Source organism: Gavia stellata, chromosome 4, assembly GCF_030936135.1.
Source record: "Gavia stellata isolate bGavSte3 chromosome 4, bGavSte3.hap2, whole genome shotgun sequence".
Classification (NCBI taxonomy): Eukaryota; Metazoa; Chordata; class Aves; order Gaviiformes; family Gaviidae; genus Gavia; species Gavia stellata.
In genome coordinates this window covers 60,710,822-60,728,592 of record NC_082597.1, presented here as the reverse complement: position 1 = coordinate 60,728,592, position 17,771 = coordinate 60,710,822, and the positions used below count along the sequence as shown (strand labels likewise).

Here is a 17,771-nt window from a genome sequence, read left to right as displayed (position 1 = left end):
GCAGCATTTGAGAATCTAATCATATGTGTAATCATAAATGGTATACAATAGGATATCTTCATTGAAATACTTTCATATCGTTTCACAGAAAAGCATACGAGATGAAACTCTGGCATTAGTGATGTTACTGGGAATTTTGCCTCTTGCCTTTGGATGGCATTTTGTTTCTTTTCAAGTTTGGGTCGCTCTGTGAGCATGTTTGTCACTTTTTGCTCTATTGTTTCCAAAGTATGAAAAAAAACAGAAGGGAAATTACAAGAATCCAGAATTTTCTCGTTTTTCTGAATTATTTTTCATTTCATGATTTGTCATCCAGCCTTGTTATTACGGAAGGCCTAACTCATGTCCGAGAGTGGTTAGTATGCACAAAAAATCACCAAAATTAGAAAATACCCTCACCTGATCTGTAGTTCCCATCTGTGGGAGTAATGCCACTGGAACCACAGGGAATATAAAGGTGAATAATGCTGAGGCTCTGTTTTTATAAGATTTCTGCAGACTTCCCTGTGGAAAGTGAGAAGGGCAGGAATATTTGAAAAATCACTTTTAGCATTTGCTTTAACAGGTTTTCCTTTCTCTGAGGTCACCTTAATACATGTTCTCTTCATTAAAGCGCTTGAAATGCTGCTGATTTGAAGCGATTGTTCTTCTTTGCTTTATTTTGAATGCTCCATCTGGCAAGACATCTTCCTTTGGCAGGCCAGTTTAACAACTGTGGTGTGCAATTAGGGCCAGAGCAAGTACTCGGTGTTATTGCCAAGAGCTTGTGGTCACTTTTGGAAGGAGCAGATACTCCTCCTGTTGCCTAATCAAACACGCGTTAGTACTTAGCGCTGGAGTGGGAGCGATGCAGGGTTAAGCATGAGCCCGGATATTTCCATGGGGTTGTGCTCTGGAGCTGCACCAGCTGGATGCAACCATCCTGTGCTGTGCTCAGAAGGGAGACCGGTGAAGCTGACTACTCCTTAGTGCTTTGAGGAGCCTTCCTACCCATCCTTTTTTTACATGCAAACATGCTTTGTGGTCCATGACTTATTTCTAGTGGTTTCTGTTTCCGTGATGGGTTTTTGTGTGTTGCGAGGACATGGGTTTGTTAAATACGATATTTTTATACGCAGAATACTTGCAAGCTTTGTGCCATATTCCCTCTCTTCCTCTCCGGCTGTGACAATTGCTTTTATGTTGGAAGAAGTGCAGAAGGAAGCAGGGAGGTCCAGGTGACTTTCCTTGGCCTCTCTGTATCCCCGCTGGCGCAGAGAAGCCAGGACTGTGTGGATCTGGCTGTAGGCAGTATTTCCATGAAGCGGGGGTTGTCCTTGGCTCATGTGAAGCCAACTTGGCTCCTGTTTTGTTCCCCTCCTCCCCTGAGCGTGCGTGCCCAGGGTGGAGGGGGTTGCAGGATGCAGCCAGAGAGCTCCCCCAGCGCTTGCAGGGCTTGATGGCTCTGTGAGAGCTGCTCCTGTCCTTCCACCCATGTCCAGCCCACCTGGATTTCAGCTCTGAACCGGGTTGAGTTAGGGATCTGCAGAGGCTCTGCATGTCCTTCTGTGGAGGCTGGATATGGGAGGGAAGCCAGTACGGTGGCGGTCCTGCCTGGTTTACCACTTTCCAGCACAGAAAGCAGTACCTCCCTCAAAGTCTTGGGGGATGTGTAAAACGGGACGTTTACCTTTGAATAAATCCGGCGCTTCGTTTCTAGGGAGCGTTTCTCTGTGTTTGTTCTTCATGGAGGGAGAGAAATAAGAATGTGGTGTGTTTTTAATAGTGTTTGTCTTTACATAAAATAAAAGGGAAAAATTATTATACAGAGAAGTTTGGGGGGGGGGTGGGGGGGTGGAAAGTGGCCAGGATTGCTCAGAAAACCTGGAAAAGATTCCCCAATTCTTAAATGTCAACAAACCCAATTATAAGATGGATGTGTGACACCCTCCCACCCGAAATTCATATTCCTCTTTCAATCTGGCCACTTTGGAAGAAACCCTCTGATTTTTTTTGGCTGTGTTGTTGGCACCAACACAAGCCAGCCCTGCTGGGGCAAGTTACCTAATGGCCCCACGTACCATGTAGATGGCTATTTTGGCAGGTGTTGAGGTACAGGAGGGGGTTTGGACCTGTTTGTGGGGATGCAGACAGCTATTTTGGCAGGCATGGAGGTACAGGGAGAGGGTGGGGTGAATCTGTTTGTGGGGTCCCCATTCCCTAATGCACCCAGCCAGGACGTGATGGAGACATTTGTCTTGTGCTGGGGGTTCCCTGTGAAAGCAGTGCTCCTCCGGTGCCTCCACCTGCACATGGCTGTGGATTATTTAGGTTTGTTTGTTCTTTTGCTTTCCTGGGAATTAAAAAAAGGGAAGGAATTGTAGATGAGGCCACTGTTGCCAAGATTTCTTTCTTGCTTGCTGCTTTTGGTTTAATAAAAGGATCTGTCCCATGGTTGTGTTTTGCTTCTCAGCCTCTATAACACTTCCAAAATTATTGCAAGTAATTTCTTAAGCACCGGAAAGCGCAGCATCTGTAGTTGCAGATTTGTTTTTGATGGTTTTTTCCGTAAGTGGTTCCTTAACCACTTTTATCCACAGCTGTATTGACAAAGTCCTCATTACTTCCTAACTCTCCATGTTCCCCATTAACAACTCATTGAGAAGCTGCGGCTCAGCAGCTCAGCCGGTCCAGAACCACCCATTAATTCTGCTCACAGACAGCAAAGTTCCTTCTCCAGCACTTCCTCTGCCGCTCCGCCTTGGAGGAGCATTAACTCCCTGTACCGCCCAGCAGCCTTTAGCTTTTCCCCTCGAGTCTCAATTGAGTTGATGGATACATGCCTGGTTTTAACCTTCTTTTCACTTTCCTTCACTGCTTTTCCCTGTATGTGGAGCTATCCCTTAGGAAACTCCCATGGGCTCTTGCTTGCTTTTCATTTTTCTGCCTGCCTTGCACGCGCATGTGGACACGCACACAAAAATATACGTGTCCTCTGCACGTGCACACACGTGCAAATTGCAGCCTGTAGTCGTTCTTGATTAATGGGAAGGGTTTGGGTCATCATCTGAATTTTGTTTCATGCTGTGAATAGTTATTAGTGTACCGGGCTAATTAATGTGATACAGCCCCCTTAATGAGAGGAGCGTTCCACTGCTGTAAAATAACTCGAACTCTTTCAGAGCACCTTCGTAACTGGTACAGTGTCGTGGTTTAACCCCAGCCGGCAATTAAGCACCACACAGCCGCTCGCTCACTCCCCCCCCCCCGAGTGGGGTGGGGGAGAGAATCAGAGAAAAAGTAAAACTCATGGGTTGAGATAAAAACAGTTTAGTAGGACAGAAAAAAAAAAAAGAAAATAATAATGATAAAGGAGTATACAGAACAAGTGATGCACAATGCAATTGCTCACCACCCGCTGACTGATGCCCAGCCCGTTCCCAAGCAACAGCCATGCCCCCCCCCCCCCCGCCCCATTTTTGTTCAGCATGATATCATATGGTATAGAATATTCCTTTGGCCAGTTTGAGTCACCTGTCCTGGCGGTGTCTCCTCCCAGCTTCTTGTGCACCTGGCAGGGCAGTGTGAGAGGCTGAAAAGTCCTTGACTTAGAGTAAGCACTGCTCAGCAACGACTAAAACATCAGTGTGTTATCAACATTATTCTCATCCTAAATCCAAAACACAGTACTATAGCTGTTACTAGGAAGAAAATTAACTCCATCCCAGCTGAAACCAGAACATACAGCCATGTCTGTAGTACAGATTATAGCTGTAGAACAATTTCAGTAAGAAGATAACTAGGGAAATGTGTCCCTGATTTAAATTATGTGGTACAAACTCCACGGGTAGGGCAGTCTGCAGCCAAGGCCATCAGAGTGTGAAGGGAATGATGGGGAATGCTGATGAAGAACAGGTAAAGCGCTAGCACTGGGAATGTGGAAGTCCTGCTATGAAACTGAATGAACCTTGCAACGTATAGCTGAGGAAGGGATTACACATGCTTGATGTGCCAGTATGGCATAGCCCCATATAAGCCTATATATTTTTATCTACTATTTAATTGAAAACTTCACATGGTAAAACCGTGGCCTTGCTAAATGCAAAGTTAGCACCAGGGCTGATTTGATGGAACCACTGAAAAGAAATCCCAAATCCATCCTTACATAAATCCTCTAGATTTGCATCCTAAATAACAAACTTCCTACTTTTTAAAAATCCCTTCAGAAATGGTATTGGCAGCTGTCTGCAGTGTGTGAGATTGCACATGTTACAAGAAATAGTTCAGGCAGTATTCATAGCTCAGCTGTCAGATGGTATATCCTTGCTGGGCTGGGGCCGTATTCTACACCTAATTTATCAAGCTAGACTTACGCTGTCTGTGGGATGGCTATAGGATTTTTTTGAATAGAGAAAATTGTGTGCAGCACTCTGAGAACAGCGCATTACCTGGGCCGTTCTGCACCACACTCTCAACGCTGGCATCTCTATAGGGATTTATGTGACAGCCAGTCGTGTCAAATCTGATGTCAAAACTGCCTGTGAAATATTTCTCCGTTACGGTTGCTGGCCGAGTCATCACTTTGACTCGGTTGCATTTCAAGTCTCGGCCATTGATGTTTTTAACGCAGGAGAGGCAACGGGGATGGCGCATTTGAACACTGGATGCAAGTTCAAAAACTGTGACTTACAGATACCCTTGTGCGGACTCTGGAGCACCAATGTCTTGGTATGGAAAGCATAAGGGTAAACCTTTTCACTCCACCTAGGTAGCTCTCACTGAGGCTTGTGTGAGAGCAAGGAGAATTGATTCTTCAGCCTGAACAAAATACGGAATTGGCTTTTTCAGAGGCTGGTTACTTGGGTCACTCTTAGCTGGGCTTCTGGGGTGGTGGAGGAGCTGCCTAGCGTGGGACAGCTGTGTGGACTCGCATGGTGCATCACTTGGCACTGCTGGGTCCCTGGGCAGGAGTGGGGCTGGCAGCCTTCTGAAGGCATCAGAAAGTATTTCCTTGCTCTGAAGACAAGTAGGTTATGGTGTAAATATAAAATATGAGTTTTGCAGCCTTGAAACCCATCTGAAATGTATGCTAAATGTTGGGAAAAAAAATGCTTTTCTATCCTCCGATAACGCTAAAAACAGACTAGCGTTGCATATATGGTTTCGTCATACGTTCTAAATGAAAACTGTCAGAACAGAGAATGCTTTTCAGTTTGTATGCTGGGATTTTCTTTAAAAAACACCCATGAAAACATAAACATAAAACCAAACAAATGAAAAGACCTTTTCATAATGTTAAAGTTGCTGACTCATATCTGCAAGCAGAACCATCTCCCTACCTTTGTCTAGATAGGCTTTTCCTTGCAAAAGTACAGCCTTCTGCTTCTCAGAAGCGCTGTTAACTCTAAAATTGCAAAAGCAATCGGTAAAACAGCAGTGACCTGCGTGGAGCACTTTGCCTGCCATTGCCACACAGGTTTGCAGTCAGCACTCCTTGGCTGGTGTGAGTGAAGAATTCAACACCTAGTACAACAGCATCCTCCTTAGTACCTAGAAGATCCTGCAAACAGAAATCATCCAAAGCAATTGCAATAATTGAACCATACAGAAGGTGTTTTAAGTCAAAGCGAGGTCAGGTCTATACAGCTGTGTACACTTCACAGCTGGTGAAACTGAGGGAGGGACAGCATGAGGCGGCTGTAGGAATTCACATCCAAATAGGATTAGCCCTCAGGAATTTCTCCGTTCCCATTGTGATGCAGACCACCAAGCCAATTCTCTCCATAGCGGTTTATTTTAATACATACAGTGAGTGTGTGCGTGTGGTGGGGCCAAGGGGTCAGCGTCTGAAGAAGAGCAGTGTGAAGTGCCTCTGGAAATAGAGAGGCTGCTGTGCTGCACTTGAAGCAATCTTTTTATTTTCCTTTGAGCGCTGTGATTATTTGGGGAAATCTCTTGTACGCACTTGATGAGCTCCTGGACCTGGAGCACACTGCAGGCTCAGCTGTGAGTGAGGGGCTGGTGGCCTGTCCAGGGTTCGTGAGCCACAGTGGTGGAAGAGAACTGAGCCTGGATGAGGAGCATTCAGAGCTGATGAGCATGCCATCAGGAAGGCGGTTTACGTCTGCACACCAGAGGAGGTGACAGGCAATAGTCCCTCCTTCGGGACTCTCATTGCCTGGCAAAAATTGTTAGGGAGTCACCTGCCAGAGGGGAGCTCAGGAGAAGTCACCCCCATAGTGGGAACTGGGAGGAGAGAGTGAGACAGGGCACCACTTTCCTGGCAGGGGGGTCCATCCAAAAAGGTGGAATGCTCTCTGCAAGGGAGAGAGAGCGACCGGGGAGAGGAAGAACTGCTTAACCTGCTGGGAAACCAAGAAAAAGATGGTGCATGTGTGTGGCGGCCCTGCTCTTGAAGGACTGGGCAGCAAGGTGGACCATGAAGTCATGGTCAGTGGGCAGCAGGGAGTCTGTACCCTGAAAATGTGGTAGGGACAGAGAAAAACCATGGCCAGGGGTTATGGGGAGCTTGAATTTGTAGGAGTGCTGGCCCTAGGGCTTTGCAACTCTGGCGTCGCAACAGGCGACGTCCAGAAAGGAGCTTCGTCGGTCTCCTCGCAGACCCACGCAAAAATAATGCAGCATCCTATTGCATTTTACGCTGCACATTTCTCATGATCTTCCATCCGATGATACCTCCTGTTTATATACATGTATGCTGCTACTGATAATAATAATACTAATAGTAATAATAATACTGGTAATAATAATGATGATGATAATAATGAAAAAGCCTGAGCATATGCATGACGGGACTTTTAATACCTCTGTGTGCCAGCAAGCCATGGAGGGAAATGGTGGGCAGCCCAGGACTGCTGCACATGTCTTGGAAGGAGTGTGGGTTTTGGGCAAAAGGCGGTGCGACTGGAGCAGGTTATGCCTTACATTTAGGCCCCTACAATAACATTTGCTTTCCTGATGAGCCATTCTGTAATTTGAAGTGCTCCAGAGGTATCAACCCCACAAAAACCAAGGTAGGTTTGAGGTCCAGTTGGGTGCGGAGGGGTCATTGGCCCTGCTCCGGAGGGGAGCGTGCCGGGAGAGGCGTGGGCAGGTGCCGGCGGGGAGCCGCCACGTCTGACGACAATGCGGAGAAGGACTCTGTGTGATATCTGGGATGGGAGAGGAAGGCAAGCGGTTGTCCCTTGTAGGGGGGTGCCAGCTGGGTATTGCCTGGAGATGTCTGCAAGGCACAGGAGTTCATGGATTCCCAAGCCATCCTGAAATAGCTGTGCGAGGGGCATGGGGCAGCAGGAGGGAATGCGGAGGGATGCTGCGTGGAGGGAGGAACTGGCAATGTGAGGGTTTGTGGGGCTCTGATAATTCCCTTTTCTGTTTAAGCAGGGACCTGGGGAGGGAGGGCATGCTCCAAGAGGAGACGGCTGTCCCCTTGCCAAGGACCGGGGAGACAGTGCCCAGAAGGGTCCAGCCCTCTGGGGTCTGCTTTTTGTTGGCCTCCCCCATCCCTTTCCCAGCTCTTTCGCGTGGGATGGTGATAGCTCTGTGCAGAGACCTCTTCCTGCATCCCCATCTGGCACGTTTTTCCCCTTAGATGACAGATCAGGAAAATACAAGCCTGTGCTGAAATCCATCCTTTATTTGGGACGTTGCTTAAGCTCATGCTTAGCTTTGAACTGCAGTGAGTTAAAAAGGATGGCAGCGTGTGTTTAAAGTTAAACACAGGTACAAAGATGGGCTGGAGGAGGAGATCAGAGTGCTTGCTGACCCGCACCCCTGTAAGGTGCTTCTGCAGCAACTGAGTTGCTCCTGACTTTCCACGTTGTTCAGGCAGAGTCAAGCCCAGCACGTTCCTACCGTGGTCAGATTAGTTTAGTTAAGGCGTGCACTTCCAAAATGTATAACTAGGTGACTTATCTGCTATGTGTCCGCTCTGGAACACAAAAGTACCGAACTCTCCTGGTTGTTATCTGCCTTTGTACAACAAAGATAAATCAACGTATATGCCAGTGATGTGATGCATTCGCCTAACGTGTTTTTGCACAGTGTCGTTTGAAAAGTGAAATATGTCTTGCTGATGTCACATTGTCTTGTGGGTTGTCACCTCCCTATAACTTTATGTTCCTCTTTCTCCTTGGGCACGCAAACAGCATTAACACAAAAAAAAAAAAATCCCCTTCACATGGTGCATAGACTCTTGAAGGGTATTTTTAACCTATTGCACTCAACCATATTTGGTTCTCTTCTCAAAATACAAATTCCCTAACATGCTCAGATATGCGGTGACGGGATTTTTTTTTTTTTGCCTTGGAAAAAAGAATGTAATATATTCTGAGTGAACTCCATGTCCTTATGTATGGACTGAAATTGGCCTTTAGAGAAAATCCCCCCATTTCTGCCGAGCACCGATCCTCTTCCCTTTCAGGATTTATTGCACCAAATAGCCACGTTCATTTCTGTTTCTCTGTTGAAGTTTGTAAGACCAGGAAAGAAAAAAAATGGAATTTTATAGTGCAATTATCACAGTTCCTGTAAATAATTTTATTTGCTATGCTCCTTACTGTGGTGGGGCAGATCTTCTGCTGGGTGAGTGTCTGACCTGCATGAGAGAGGAGAAGAAAGTGTGAACCCCCAAGTCCCCTGTTCAGGCATGGCCCTCTGCTCTTCTGTTCGCCCAGCAGATGTTATAGGTAGGCTCTGTGCAAACCTATTTTCATTTCTGTGATCCAGACCACGTTCACTCATGCAAGCCATAACCTAGAATTGAGTTTCCCTTTAATTGTTTTGCTGGCACCAAGTTTTCTGGGTAACTATGTGCATTTTTACACTTCCAGTGTGATTTGCAGCTCCCTTTCTGCTGTTTGCTCAGCAAGTGATGAAAACAACTCCCACTGATCACTTGTCCCCAGCTACTTAACGCCATGAGAGAGGGTACCTTCTGCTCTCAGGACATGTAGAGCAAGTGACCTGCTTCCCAGGTCACCTTCCAGGAGCAGATACACCCCTGCTTCTCCCATCTCCCTCCTCTGACCGCTGCCACCGTCATGATAAATGTGCTGTGTTATGTAAATAATTTTGCGGGAGCTGTGGGTGAAGACGTTCTGTCTTTATTTGCTTCCTTATGTGGCTGTGGCAGCTCTGTGGAAAGCAAAAAGCCGTGGAAACAAATGCAGCCAGGTCTTGAGGTGACAGCGATGTGTTTGAATAGAGTGATGATGAAAGTGGCAAGACAGCCAAAGATGTCGTATTTGAAAAGGAAGTTGTTCATTTAAGCGCCCATAAGATTTGGGAACCCGGTGTCCTAGGGAAAGTTAGTGGCCTCAGGGCTTCTCTGTCCTCTGGCGCTTTTGAAATACATTATCCTTCCTTAAGAATATTAATATCAGAGCTATGTAAAGTCAAGTCTTCAAAAGAGAAATAAATGGCATAAAGAGCTATAAATAGGAAAAGGATATTCTAGAATCAACATACTCTTAAATAATTTTTCTCAGGGTAGATCCTTTCAGGGTGAAGTTATATATTTAAAATGTAAAGTATTTGCCTACTGGGCATCTAATCTAGACTTCCACCTTTTTTTGTTTTTTTTTTCTCCCTCCAAGAAAAGGGACCACATAAAGGAAGGCAAGTAAGGGAAAGCAATATCAAATGAAAAGGAGCAGGAGAAGTGAATGGAGCAAAAAGTAGGGGGTGATGCAGCACTAAAAGGAACATTTCCAGTATTAGGATGATATACTGAGCTAATAAACAGAGGGAATATGGGAATATATAGTTAAAGAGGAGGGGAAAGGGAGCCACATAGGAAATGAGACAAAAGAAAAAGGTTCAGAAGAAGGTAAGAACCGGTTAATTACAGACATTCCTTGAGGACAGTAGTCATTTACAAGTTTCATCTCTTCTTTTTTTTTTTTTTTTTTTAATTATTATCGCAATCTCTGTTAACATCCCTTAGCCATGGTATCTGCTTCACTGTGTGGATAAAACAGTTTCATTGTGTCTAAATAGTTTTTAGTGGTCCTGACTAAACACAGGGCGTTCAGTATAGTTTTCAAGTAGCTCTTGGACAGATTTATGATTTTTTAATGATTTTACAATTTTTAGAATTTTATAGTATATTTTTATAAGGAGGAATTTTTTTCTACCCTTCCTCATCCCTTCCCCACACAAACTCTGTCTCCTGTGTACAGCCGTGGAAGAGACACCCATTTTGGACACCCTAGCTAGGAGATGAAGCGGGCATGAAAACTTACTGGTGATGGGAGGGCAGTTGCTGCAGCCTGCATTGCTCCGGGGATTTTGTCCACCTTGACCTAACAGGCAGCGACCTTCCAAGATGTTCAGCTGCAGATATTTTACTGTTTTTATCTCTAAACTAGGAGTTGAAGCTATGGTTCTCATTTAAGGTTTGGCATTTTTCTCTTGGTCCCCAAATAATTTTTAGTGTAGATGGGGCAAACTGTATGCTGTGTCCTTCATCTAAGGCTTGGGCAGCTCTCACTAGGATATGGGGCTGTCCAGGTCTTGTGGAGTGAAGGACCATGTCTCTGATAGTGTCAGTGCTTTGCTGAAGTGGGGGCTGTGGCCCAGAGTCCCACCATCCACTTTGTGGGGCGGTTTTGTGTATTTTTTCTCAAGTGGCTGAAGAGCTGGTACCCAAAGGTGTAGTGGTTTGATACCGCTAAAAGTGAAATGAAACAGTCTGGTTTCTGACACTGCTCACAGATAACCTCAATAATACAGCGGCATCAGCTGCAAAGGTCCCCACTTTCAGCACTGAGCATGAGGTGCATATTGCGTAGGCAGGAGGTGCTGGAGACTTTCTCACGCATCACCTCTCCATCCATCCCTGGCATCCTGGGGTGGGGGCATCCCCTCTCTCTGCCCTGGTTCGTTCTCCTGTCCCTTTTGCAAAGTGGCTGGGGAGCGTACCCAGCTCAGTGCATCAGCCAGAGCAGGATGTGGTCCTCTGCTAAGCTCCTGCCCTTTTTTCGGGATACACTGTGCGAAGCTGGGGGCAGGGGGAGGGCTTGCCAGGTGGGTGCACTGACCTCGCAGGAGCCCCATAAATGAGAGTGGCTCCTAAATTTCGCTCTTCAAATAATTCTGCTCTGGAGACACAGCAAGACATCTTGACTTAGACCTGGTTGAAATTTGCTAAGCTGGTTTGCTCTCCCATGCTTTTGTTTTGCTTGTTTCCTTTTCTCTCTCTGTATATATATATTCTCACACATATATACACATGCACACACATGCACCCCCCTGCACGTGCACGCGCTCTCTCTCTCCCCCCACCCCTGTTATTTTGATGCTATTGTACTGTAACATTCATGTCTGTGTGCTTTCCCAGGCCGTTCATTGTGCTGCCACCCCTGATGGAGTGGATACGGGTTGCCGTGGCTCACGCAGGGCACCGTCGCAGTTTCTCGGTGGACAGCGATGACGTACGGCAGGCAGCGAGGCTCTTACTGCCGGGAGTTGACTGCGAACCTCGACAGTTAAAGTAAGTCCACAAAAGAAATCGGCTGCTTTGTGCAAAACGTGTCTCTCTCTCTCTCCTAGTGACGGTGAGCGAGCAGGCAGGCAGAGGGCTCTGTTATTGCCTTGAGAGGTGTATGGATGCTCGGGCTCATCGCTGTGTGCGTTGCAAAATCGGCTCCTGATATTTGCTCACATCCATGGATAAGCCGGTTGCATGGTAATGGGTGCCTGAATATCTCACAGCTGGATCGAGCCTGTTATCCGCTCATCAGAGCTCATATGGTGGTGGTTTTTTTTCTCTTACTTTTAGGTTCTGCTTGCTAATAAGGGGCTGAAATCTTCCGCTAATTGTCTGCTTCACGTTGCTTTGCTATAAAATACTGAGATGTAATTGGCAGGGCTGCAGATATTTTTCAGTGCTTTGTTTTCAGCATTAATGCTTAAAGGGCACATTTAAACTTATAGGTAAGACTACCTCTTGCAGTAAAATTGTGTTTTTCATGCTAATGTTGGTTCAAATTAGTTGTAAATGTCAGCCTAGATAATTTGACTTTTTTGTGTATGAGATGTGACCTTTTGGTTTTCTAATGAAATCTTAAAGTATTTATTGCCAGGTTATGTTTCTAGTGTCTGTTTTGCCTTATTATTATGTCCATGTATAAAAGCATGATCTAAGGCTGTTCTGGAGTCAAGAATATATTTGGTTTTGATTTTTGTATGAAAAGGCATTCTGAATATGCCAAAGTAGAAATTACTCACTGCTGTTGCTACACAAATTTGTACCTAAAACCCAATTTACAGCAGTTTGCCTCTTAATACAGCAGTAGATGCATTCTTTCCTGCAACACAGAAAGCAGAGGGATGATCTATGTGATTAGCTGTGACAACCTGCATCAGAGCAGCTGCCTTCTGTTGACTCTGGCCTTGACATGCTCTTTTACCAGAGAGTATGATACTTTACTGCATAGGCTTTTTATAGTCGCAGCTATTCAATATTTAATTGAAGAAATATGCTGAATTTCGAAAGCGAAATCTTGAGCGTTTCAGATTTCAAATCTTGGCTGTAATTGCTTCCCTTTGGTGTGACCATCTTGGCCCTCGTTTCCAGAAGTGTAGCGTTCTGTGTCCCTACTGAAATGTCAGGACTTACAGGTACTATGCACTTTCTGAAGACCTAGCGCTTGGTTTTGAAAAGGCACAATTAATTTAATACCTATACCAGTATTTAGGTAGGATTGCAAATAAGGTAATAATGTTTCTGCTCTACATTCTCTGTCTTAAAAGTGAAGGTAGATACAGTTAAATATTTGTGGATTAAAAACCCCACACTATACCATCCTTAAAGTTATATTTTGTCAATGTGTATATGCCATCAACTGTTAGACAATTTTCCAGGAATTGCAAAATAATTTGAAGTTGGGGTGAGTTGTATTATGCTGCATAAGAATTTATTAATTATGAGGAACAAATCAGCATTCAGTTTAAAGTTGCCATCAAGAATTCATTTCATAAAGAATATATGTGGTAGCTGTTGTCCTGCTCATCTTGCAAGGGAGAACGAGCCTGAAGAGCACAGCCTGGGATTAATCAGGTGGGAATGAAAAGAGAAATCATTCCTGAGACAAATTCTGGATTTTAGAGAGACCAGACTTTGCGACGTGCCCTTATTTGATTGCAGGGGCCCGATTCACCCCCGATGTCCCAAAATGAAGATCTTATGCTACTGTGCTGGCAGAATGTCCGTGTACTTTGGGTTTTATTTTAAGGTCTGTGCCTACTGCCAGCATAGTGCAGCAGGTTCTTTGCATAGCTGCGAATCAGGTCCCGGCTGCCTGTAATCCTGAGATCAAAGGAAGGACCAAGCTTTTCTGAAGAATCATGTGAAGCATCAGGATGTTAATTTGAAACCTTGCAGCTTGTAATTTTTTATTTGTATTCAGTGCAGACCCTCAGCACTTCTCATTTTCCACTAAGCCAAGTGCCAGCCTTTCATGCTTCCCCATTAGGGAGGGAGCGTTTCCAACTATCAAGTCCTCAGCAAGCATCAATTCCATAAATGCAAACACTGGGAGGGGGCGAAAAGCGCGACAACTTTGCAGGGGATGGCTTTTCAAATAAGCTGTGTGACGGATGACAGCTGGAGGATTTTAAATGCAGTTAGCTTGGTATATTTTGTGACTTTTGTAGAAATGGCTTAATAAGTAGAACCTTGAAACTCGTTCAATTTCTAAGCTTTCTTAGCAGTCTTCTTTAGTCCCTAAAATATAGAGACCTGAACCCAAAAGTTCCCATGGTCCCATGTGATAATTGCATCATTCCATGGTGTTGATTCACGACTTGTCATTGCAAATGCATACAGCAAAATCAGCTTCCACGCTGGAAAAACACGCGTACGGGGAGAGGGGGAGAGAGAGAGATTGGCAGGATCTCAAAGGCTGTGAAGTTCAGGATCAGTTTGGATAAAAAACAAATGTTCAGTTTCTTATCTGAATTACAGCATGGAGGTCTCCCAGCAGATTTGTGTGACGCTTCCCAGTGCAATCACATACTCCAGCAGTGAGGTTCCCAATATACGGCTTTGTAAATCATCGCTGCTTTCTTCCTGCCTTTCATTCTAATACTTCCTCTCTTTCTCCCCTCTTCTGATCTTTTAAAAATCCATCGCCTTAATTTCTTGCAATGTTTTCATCTCCTGAAAGAGGAGCTGCTCTTGCTCTGGGTAGAGGAGTGAGGGAAGCTGGGATCAGGCAGGGGCTGCCTGTTTCCTTCCTAATCTCCCTTCATTTTGCAGCAGCAGCCATGCCAGAAAGTTTCTTCCCTTTCCCCAGCCTTGGGAGATGAGCAGGGATATAAATAAATGTTCACTTCCCCCCAGGAGTGGCAGCTTTAGAGCAGTTGTCTCCACCTTTTGCAAGGAGGTAGGTTTCACAGATGGATTGACTGCTGGATGCACAACAGCTAGCAGAGATGGAAGCCCAAGTTGTGTCTACAATATTCTTTGTTGTAGTGGGAGGCCAGATTTAAATAAAGCCTCGCCTGTACCCAGGCGTTGTTGAACTACCTGAGGCAGCTGGATGTAGTCAGTAGAGAACTGTGTGCAAAGTAGCTCTCTGCTGGCATAAATCTGGTGAAGGTGGGTGCTCTGCTTCCTGCTCTAGACTTTTTATTAATGAAAGCATCAGGGATTGAGGTAATTTGTTGCCAAAAAGAGGCATGGTGGTAAAAACTGTGTTGTCCTGCCTTTCTGCTGCAGTAAGGTGGTGTCACTTCTCAGTCTGCACTGGGTCTGGCTGGCTGCAAACAGATGCCTGCTTTTGGCTGCTCCTCATCATCGCATCTACAAGGGGTACCTTTCCACTTGCTCCGCCTAAACACAAGAAGCTCTTTGCATGTCTTTCCTTCCTCCATTCTGTGGGACATTTGTTTAAAAAAACCCGAACTGATGTGTTAGACATACTGGGGAGGATTGCTAATGGATGACTACATCTGGGGACTGGAGGCTGACGGCAGAGAAACAGAGCAAGGGAGGAGCATCCTGTATTGCTCAGAACAAGGGCTGCCATGCTTTTTATCAGGGTCAGTGGCTTCATTTCTGCTTGCAATATATCATGGCAATCCTGGAGGATGTAAGGATGCTGGAACAAACTGACCTGAGAGAGGTGGTAATGTCATGCGGGGGACTGTTACTTGGTCACTTCTGCACCTGACTGTATAAAGGGCTACTTTTCTGGCCAGTCAAAGGTTAAAAGAAGGATATAGTCTAGGGTGTGATTGTATGTGTGTGTGTGCATGTTCGTTCTGATATCTAGGAGCAGCAAAAATTGAAGAAAAATCCACAGTCTCAGAGATGTGAGTGCAATGCCCCTCTAAAAAGGGCAATTCCCATGTGTTATGTGAAGTATTTCTTCTACCCTCAGCATTGCCCCCAACCTCTTTGATGCCAAGTCATCCCCTGTCTGGCTTTTCTGGGAAAGCTGCTTTTCCTGGGTGTTTCTGGGCCTGGCAAGCAGCCCTCTTGCCCCTGAGGAGGGCTCTGTGCTCTGCTGAAGGGAATCAGGTGGGTAGGGTCTTCACTCCTGGTACTTCCAGTGATGCAGGAGGAGGCATTTCAGAAGATCCCAGCTTGCATTGTCTGAGGGTGGTGGTCTGGCTTCTGAACCCCGAACATCCCAGCTGTACATCTGATCCCCAGCTTGGCTGGGGAAGGAGTGCCCTGCGGGATTGCTGACCTGGCCCATGTCATGGGGCCTTCCTAGCGTGTGAATGAAGAGGAATGCTGAACATGTCCCCACGGCACCAAGATCCTCCAGAAGCGTTGCCCTTGAGGCTGGGCCGTGCAGCCGTGGGGGTGTCTGGAGAAGTGCTCTTATGCTCATTAGTCCCCTGTCCCCTTGCCCAGCAGGCTGCAAAGCTCGTGGCTGGGATTTGGAGGAGAAGCAGAGTTTAGTGGTCTTGAGGAGTGGTTTCTTCTTATCCATAGATGAGAAGGCTTGTGCCTTCCTCTTGTACAGGGGAGAAGCGAGATTGCTCCATGTGACATTCATTACTGTGCACCATGGCCACACACTGGAGGCAGGTGCCGCACTGTGGCAGGAGGAGCCCAGGACAATTCTGTAAAGAGGTCTGAAGTCCTTTTTGGCAGCTGTACCTAAAGGGCAGCGATGGGAAATGGCATTTTTGCTGTTGGGCTCCTCACAGGTGGATTCCCACAGGGGTCTGTCTTCTTCTTGCCCCATCCCATATTGACATACAACCCATGGAGACCCCTTGGGCTCTGGTACCACCAGGGTGCCCATGAGAAGCATTGCAGTCCCTTGTTTGCAGTCCCTGGTTGTTGGGGGGACTCTAGAGGACAGAGCTAGGCAGTGGGGTTTGCACACCAACCCCTCTGGTGCCGTCAGAGCACCCACTTATTTTCCAGTCAAATTTAGTTGTAGGTGGCAGCATCGCTGCTGGTGAAAGCAGAGCGGATGAGAGCAAAAGCCGATACGACAGGTCTTGTGCCTGTACACAGGTGGAGAACCATGATAACTTGATCCCCTCCAATTGCTTGCTCATATACCTCAGCAGCATTTCTCAGTTATGGCTGGGTTCGCTGTGGGTGCTGAGCTCACGTGTAGTGAACACAGCAAATATCCATTTTCTTCTCTGACTGGCTGTGAGTCTGGGTCCTATCTCTGCTCCTGACCACGGACATGCACGTTTTTCTCTTCTGTTACTGGGATGCAGAGGTGAAATTGGTATCTGTAAGTGCTGGTCTTGAGGAGGCACCTGTGAGACATGTGCATCAGTGCCAACAGAGGCCATCACCCACAAACTTAAGTGAATACTTTGCCTTTGTTTTCGGGAAGAAAATCCTGGGGGAAAAGGAAAAATAAATAATAGCATCAAGGTTATGAAAATGGAAAAACAGTAATCAAAAGGAGGGCAAATTATGCAGCTTAATGCACTCAAATTGGGGTGACCAGATAACCTCTATCCCAGCGATGAGAAAGAGCTGCCTCATAAAATCAGAGAGTCAGAGGGAAATATTTTTAACAAAGCCTGCAGTGGTACCATAACTCTAAGGATTAGTAATAGTAGTGCCCAACATTTGAAAAGGATGAAAAACGATCTGAGGAAAATTCCAGGCTGTTAGTGGAAGGCCTTTGAATGTTTTTTCAAGCAAAGACTGATTAAAGACATGTTGTTGAGGGAAAAATGGGATAAAATGTGACACAGATTTTCTAAAGATAGATCTTGCCAGACTAATCTAATAACTTTTTTGATAAGATAACTGATTTTCTACCCCAATGAAATTTCATCTATTTGGCCTTGAGTGAACGATTTGATGCAGTCCATGCAAGGAGCTATTAGTTAAGCCAGAGAAGATTGGAGTTAGTAAAGGAATTGGAAAGCGAGCAGGGGCTGACTTCAAGTGAAGTGGCAAGAGCTGGGTTGGCTGCAGTGGAGTTACAAGCAGAGATCTCAGTGCTCTCTCTTAAAAATTGGTCTTTTTTAGTTTTCAGAAAGGGCTTTGGCACAAATCATAGCAGTGTGCTCATGAAGTTAAAATCTGCTGATGCCACAACGTTGAGAGGCATTGTCCTGACAGAGGATGTTTGGGAAATCATCCAGGAAAAAGTGGATGACCTTGAGGGCTGGGACAAAAGAAGTGGGATGAAATGCAGTTTTCCACAAATGGAAGGCAAACATGTGGAGATTAATTAGAAAAATACATACTGCAGTGCATATGTAGCATATATGCTATATATACTGTATTGGGAGCTGCGTATTCGAAAGGTGGTGGTAAAAACTGT

At 45.7% G+C, this 17,771-nt stretch overlaps 1 protein-coding gene across 3 annotated transcripts in view; it reads left to right on the top strand.

Annotated features, from left to right (window-relative positions):
* The window catches only part of ABTB3 (ankyrin repeat and BTB domain containing 3), a 177,319-nt gene that overhangs the window by 115,636 nt on the left and 43,912 nt on the right, over nucleotides 1–17,771 (top strand). For all 3 annotated transcript variants that reach the window (XM_059816041.1, XM_059816040.1, XM_059816039.1), the window contains one exon: nucleotides 11,342–11,494. In XM_059816041.1, the coding sequence (XP_059672024.1) occupies nucleotides 11,342–11,494 (153 nt within the window). The remainder of the gene's footprint in view (nucleotides 1–11,341; nucleotides 11,495–17,771) is intronic.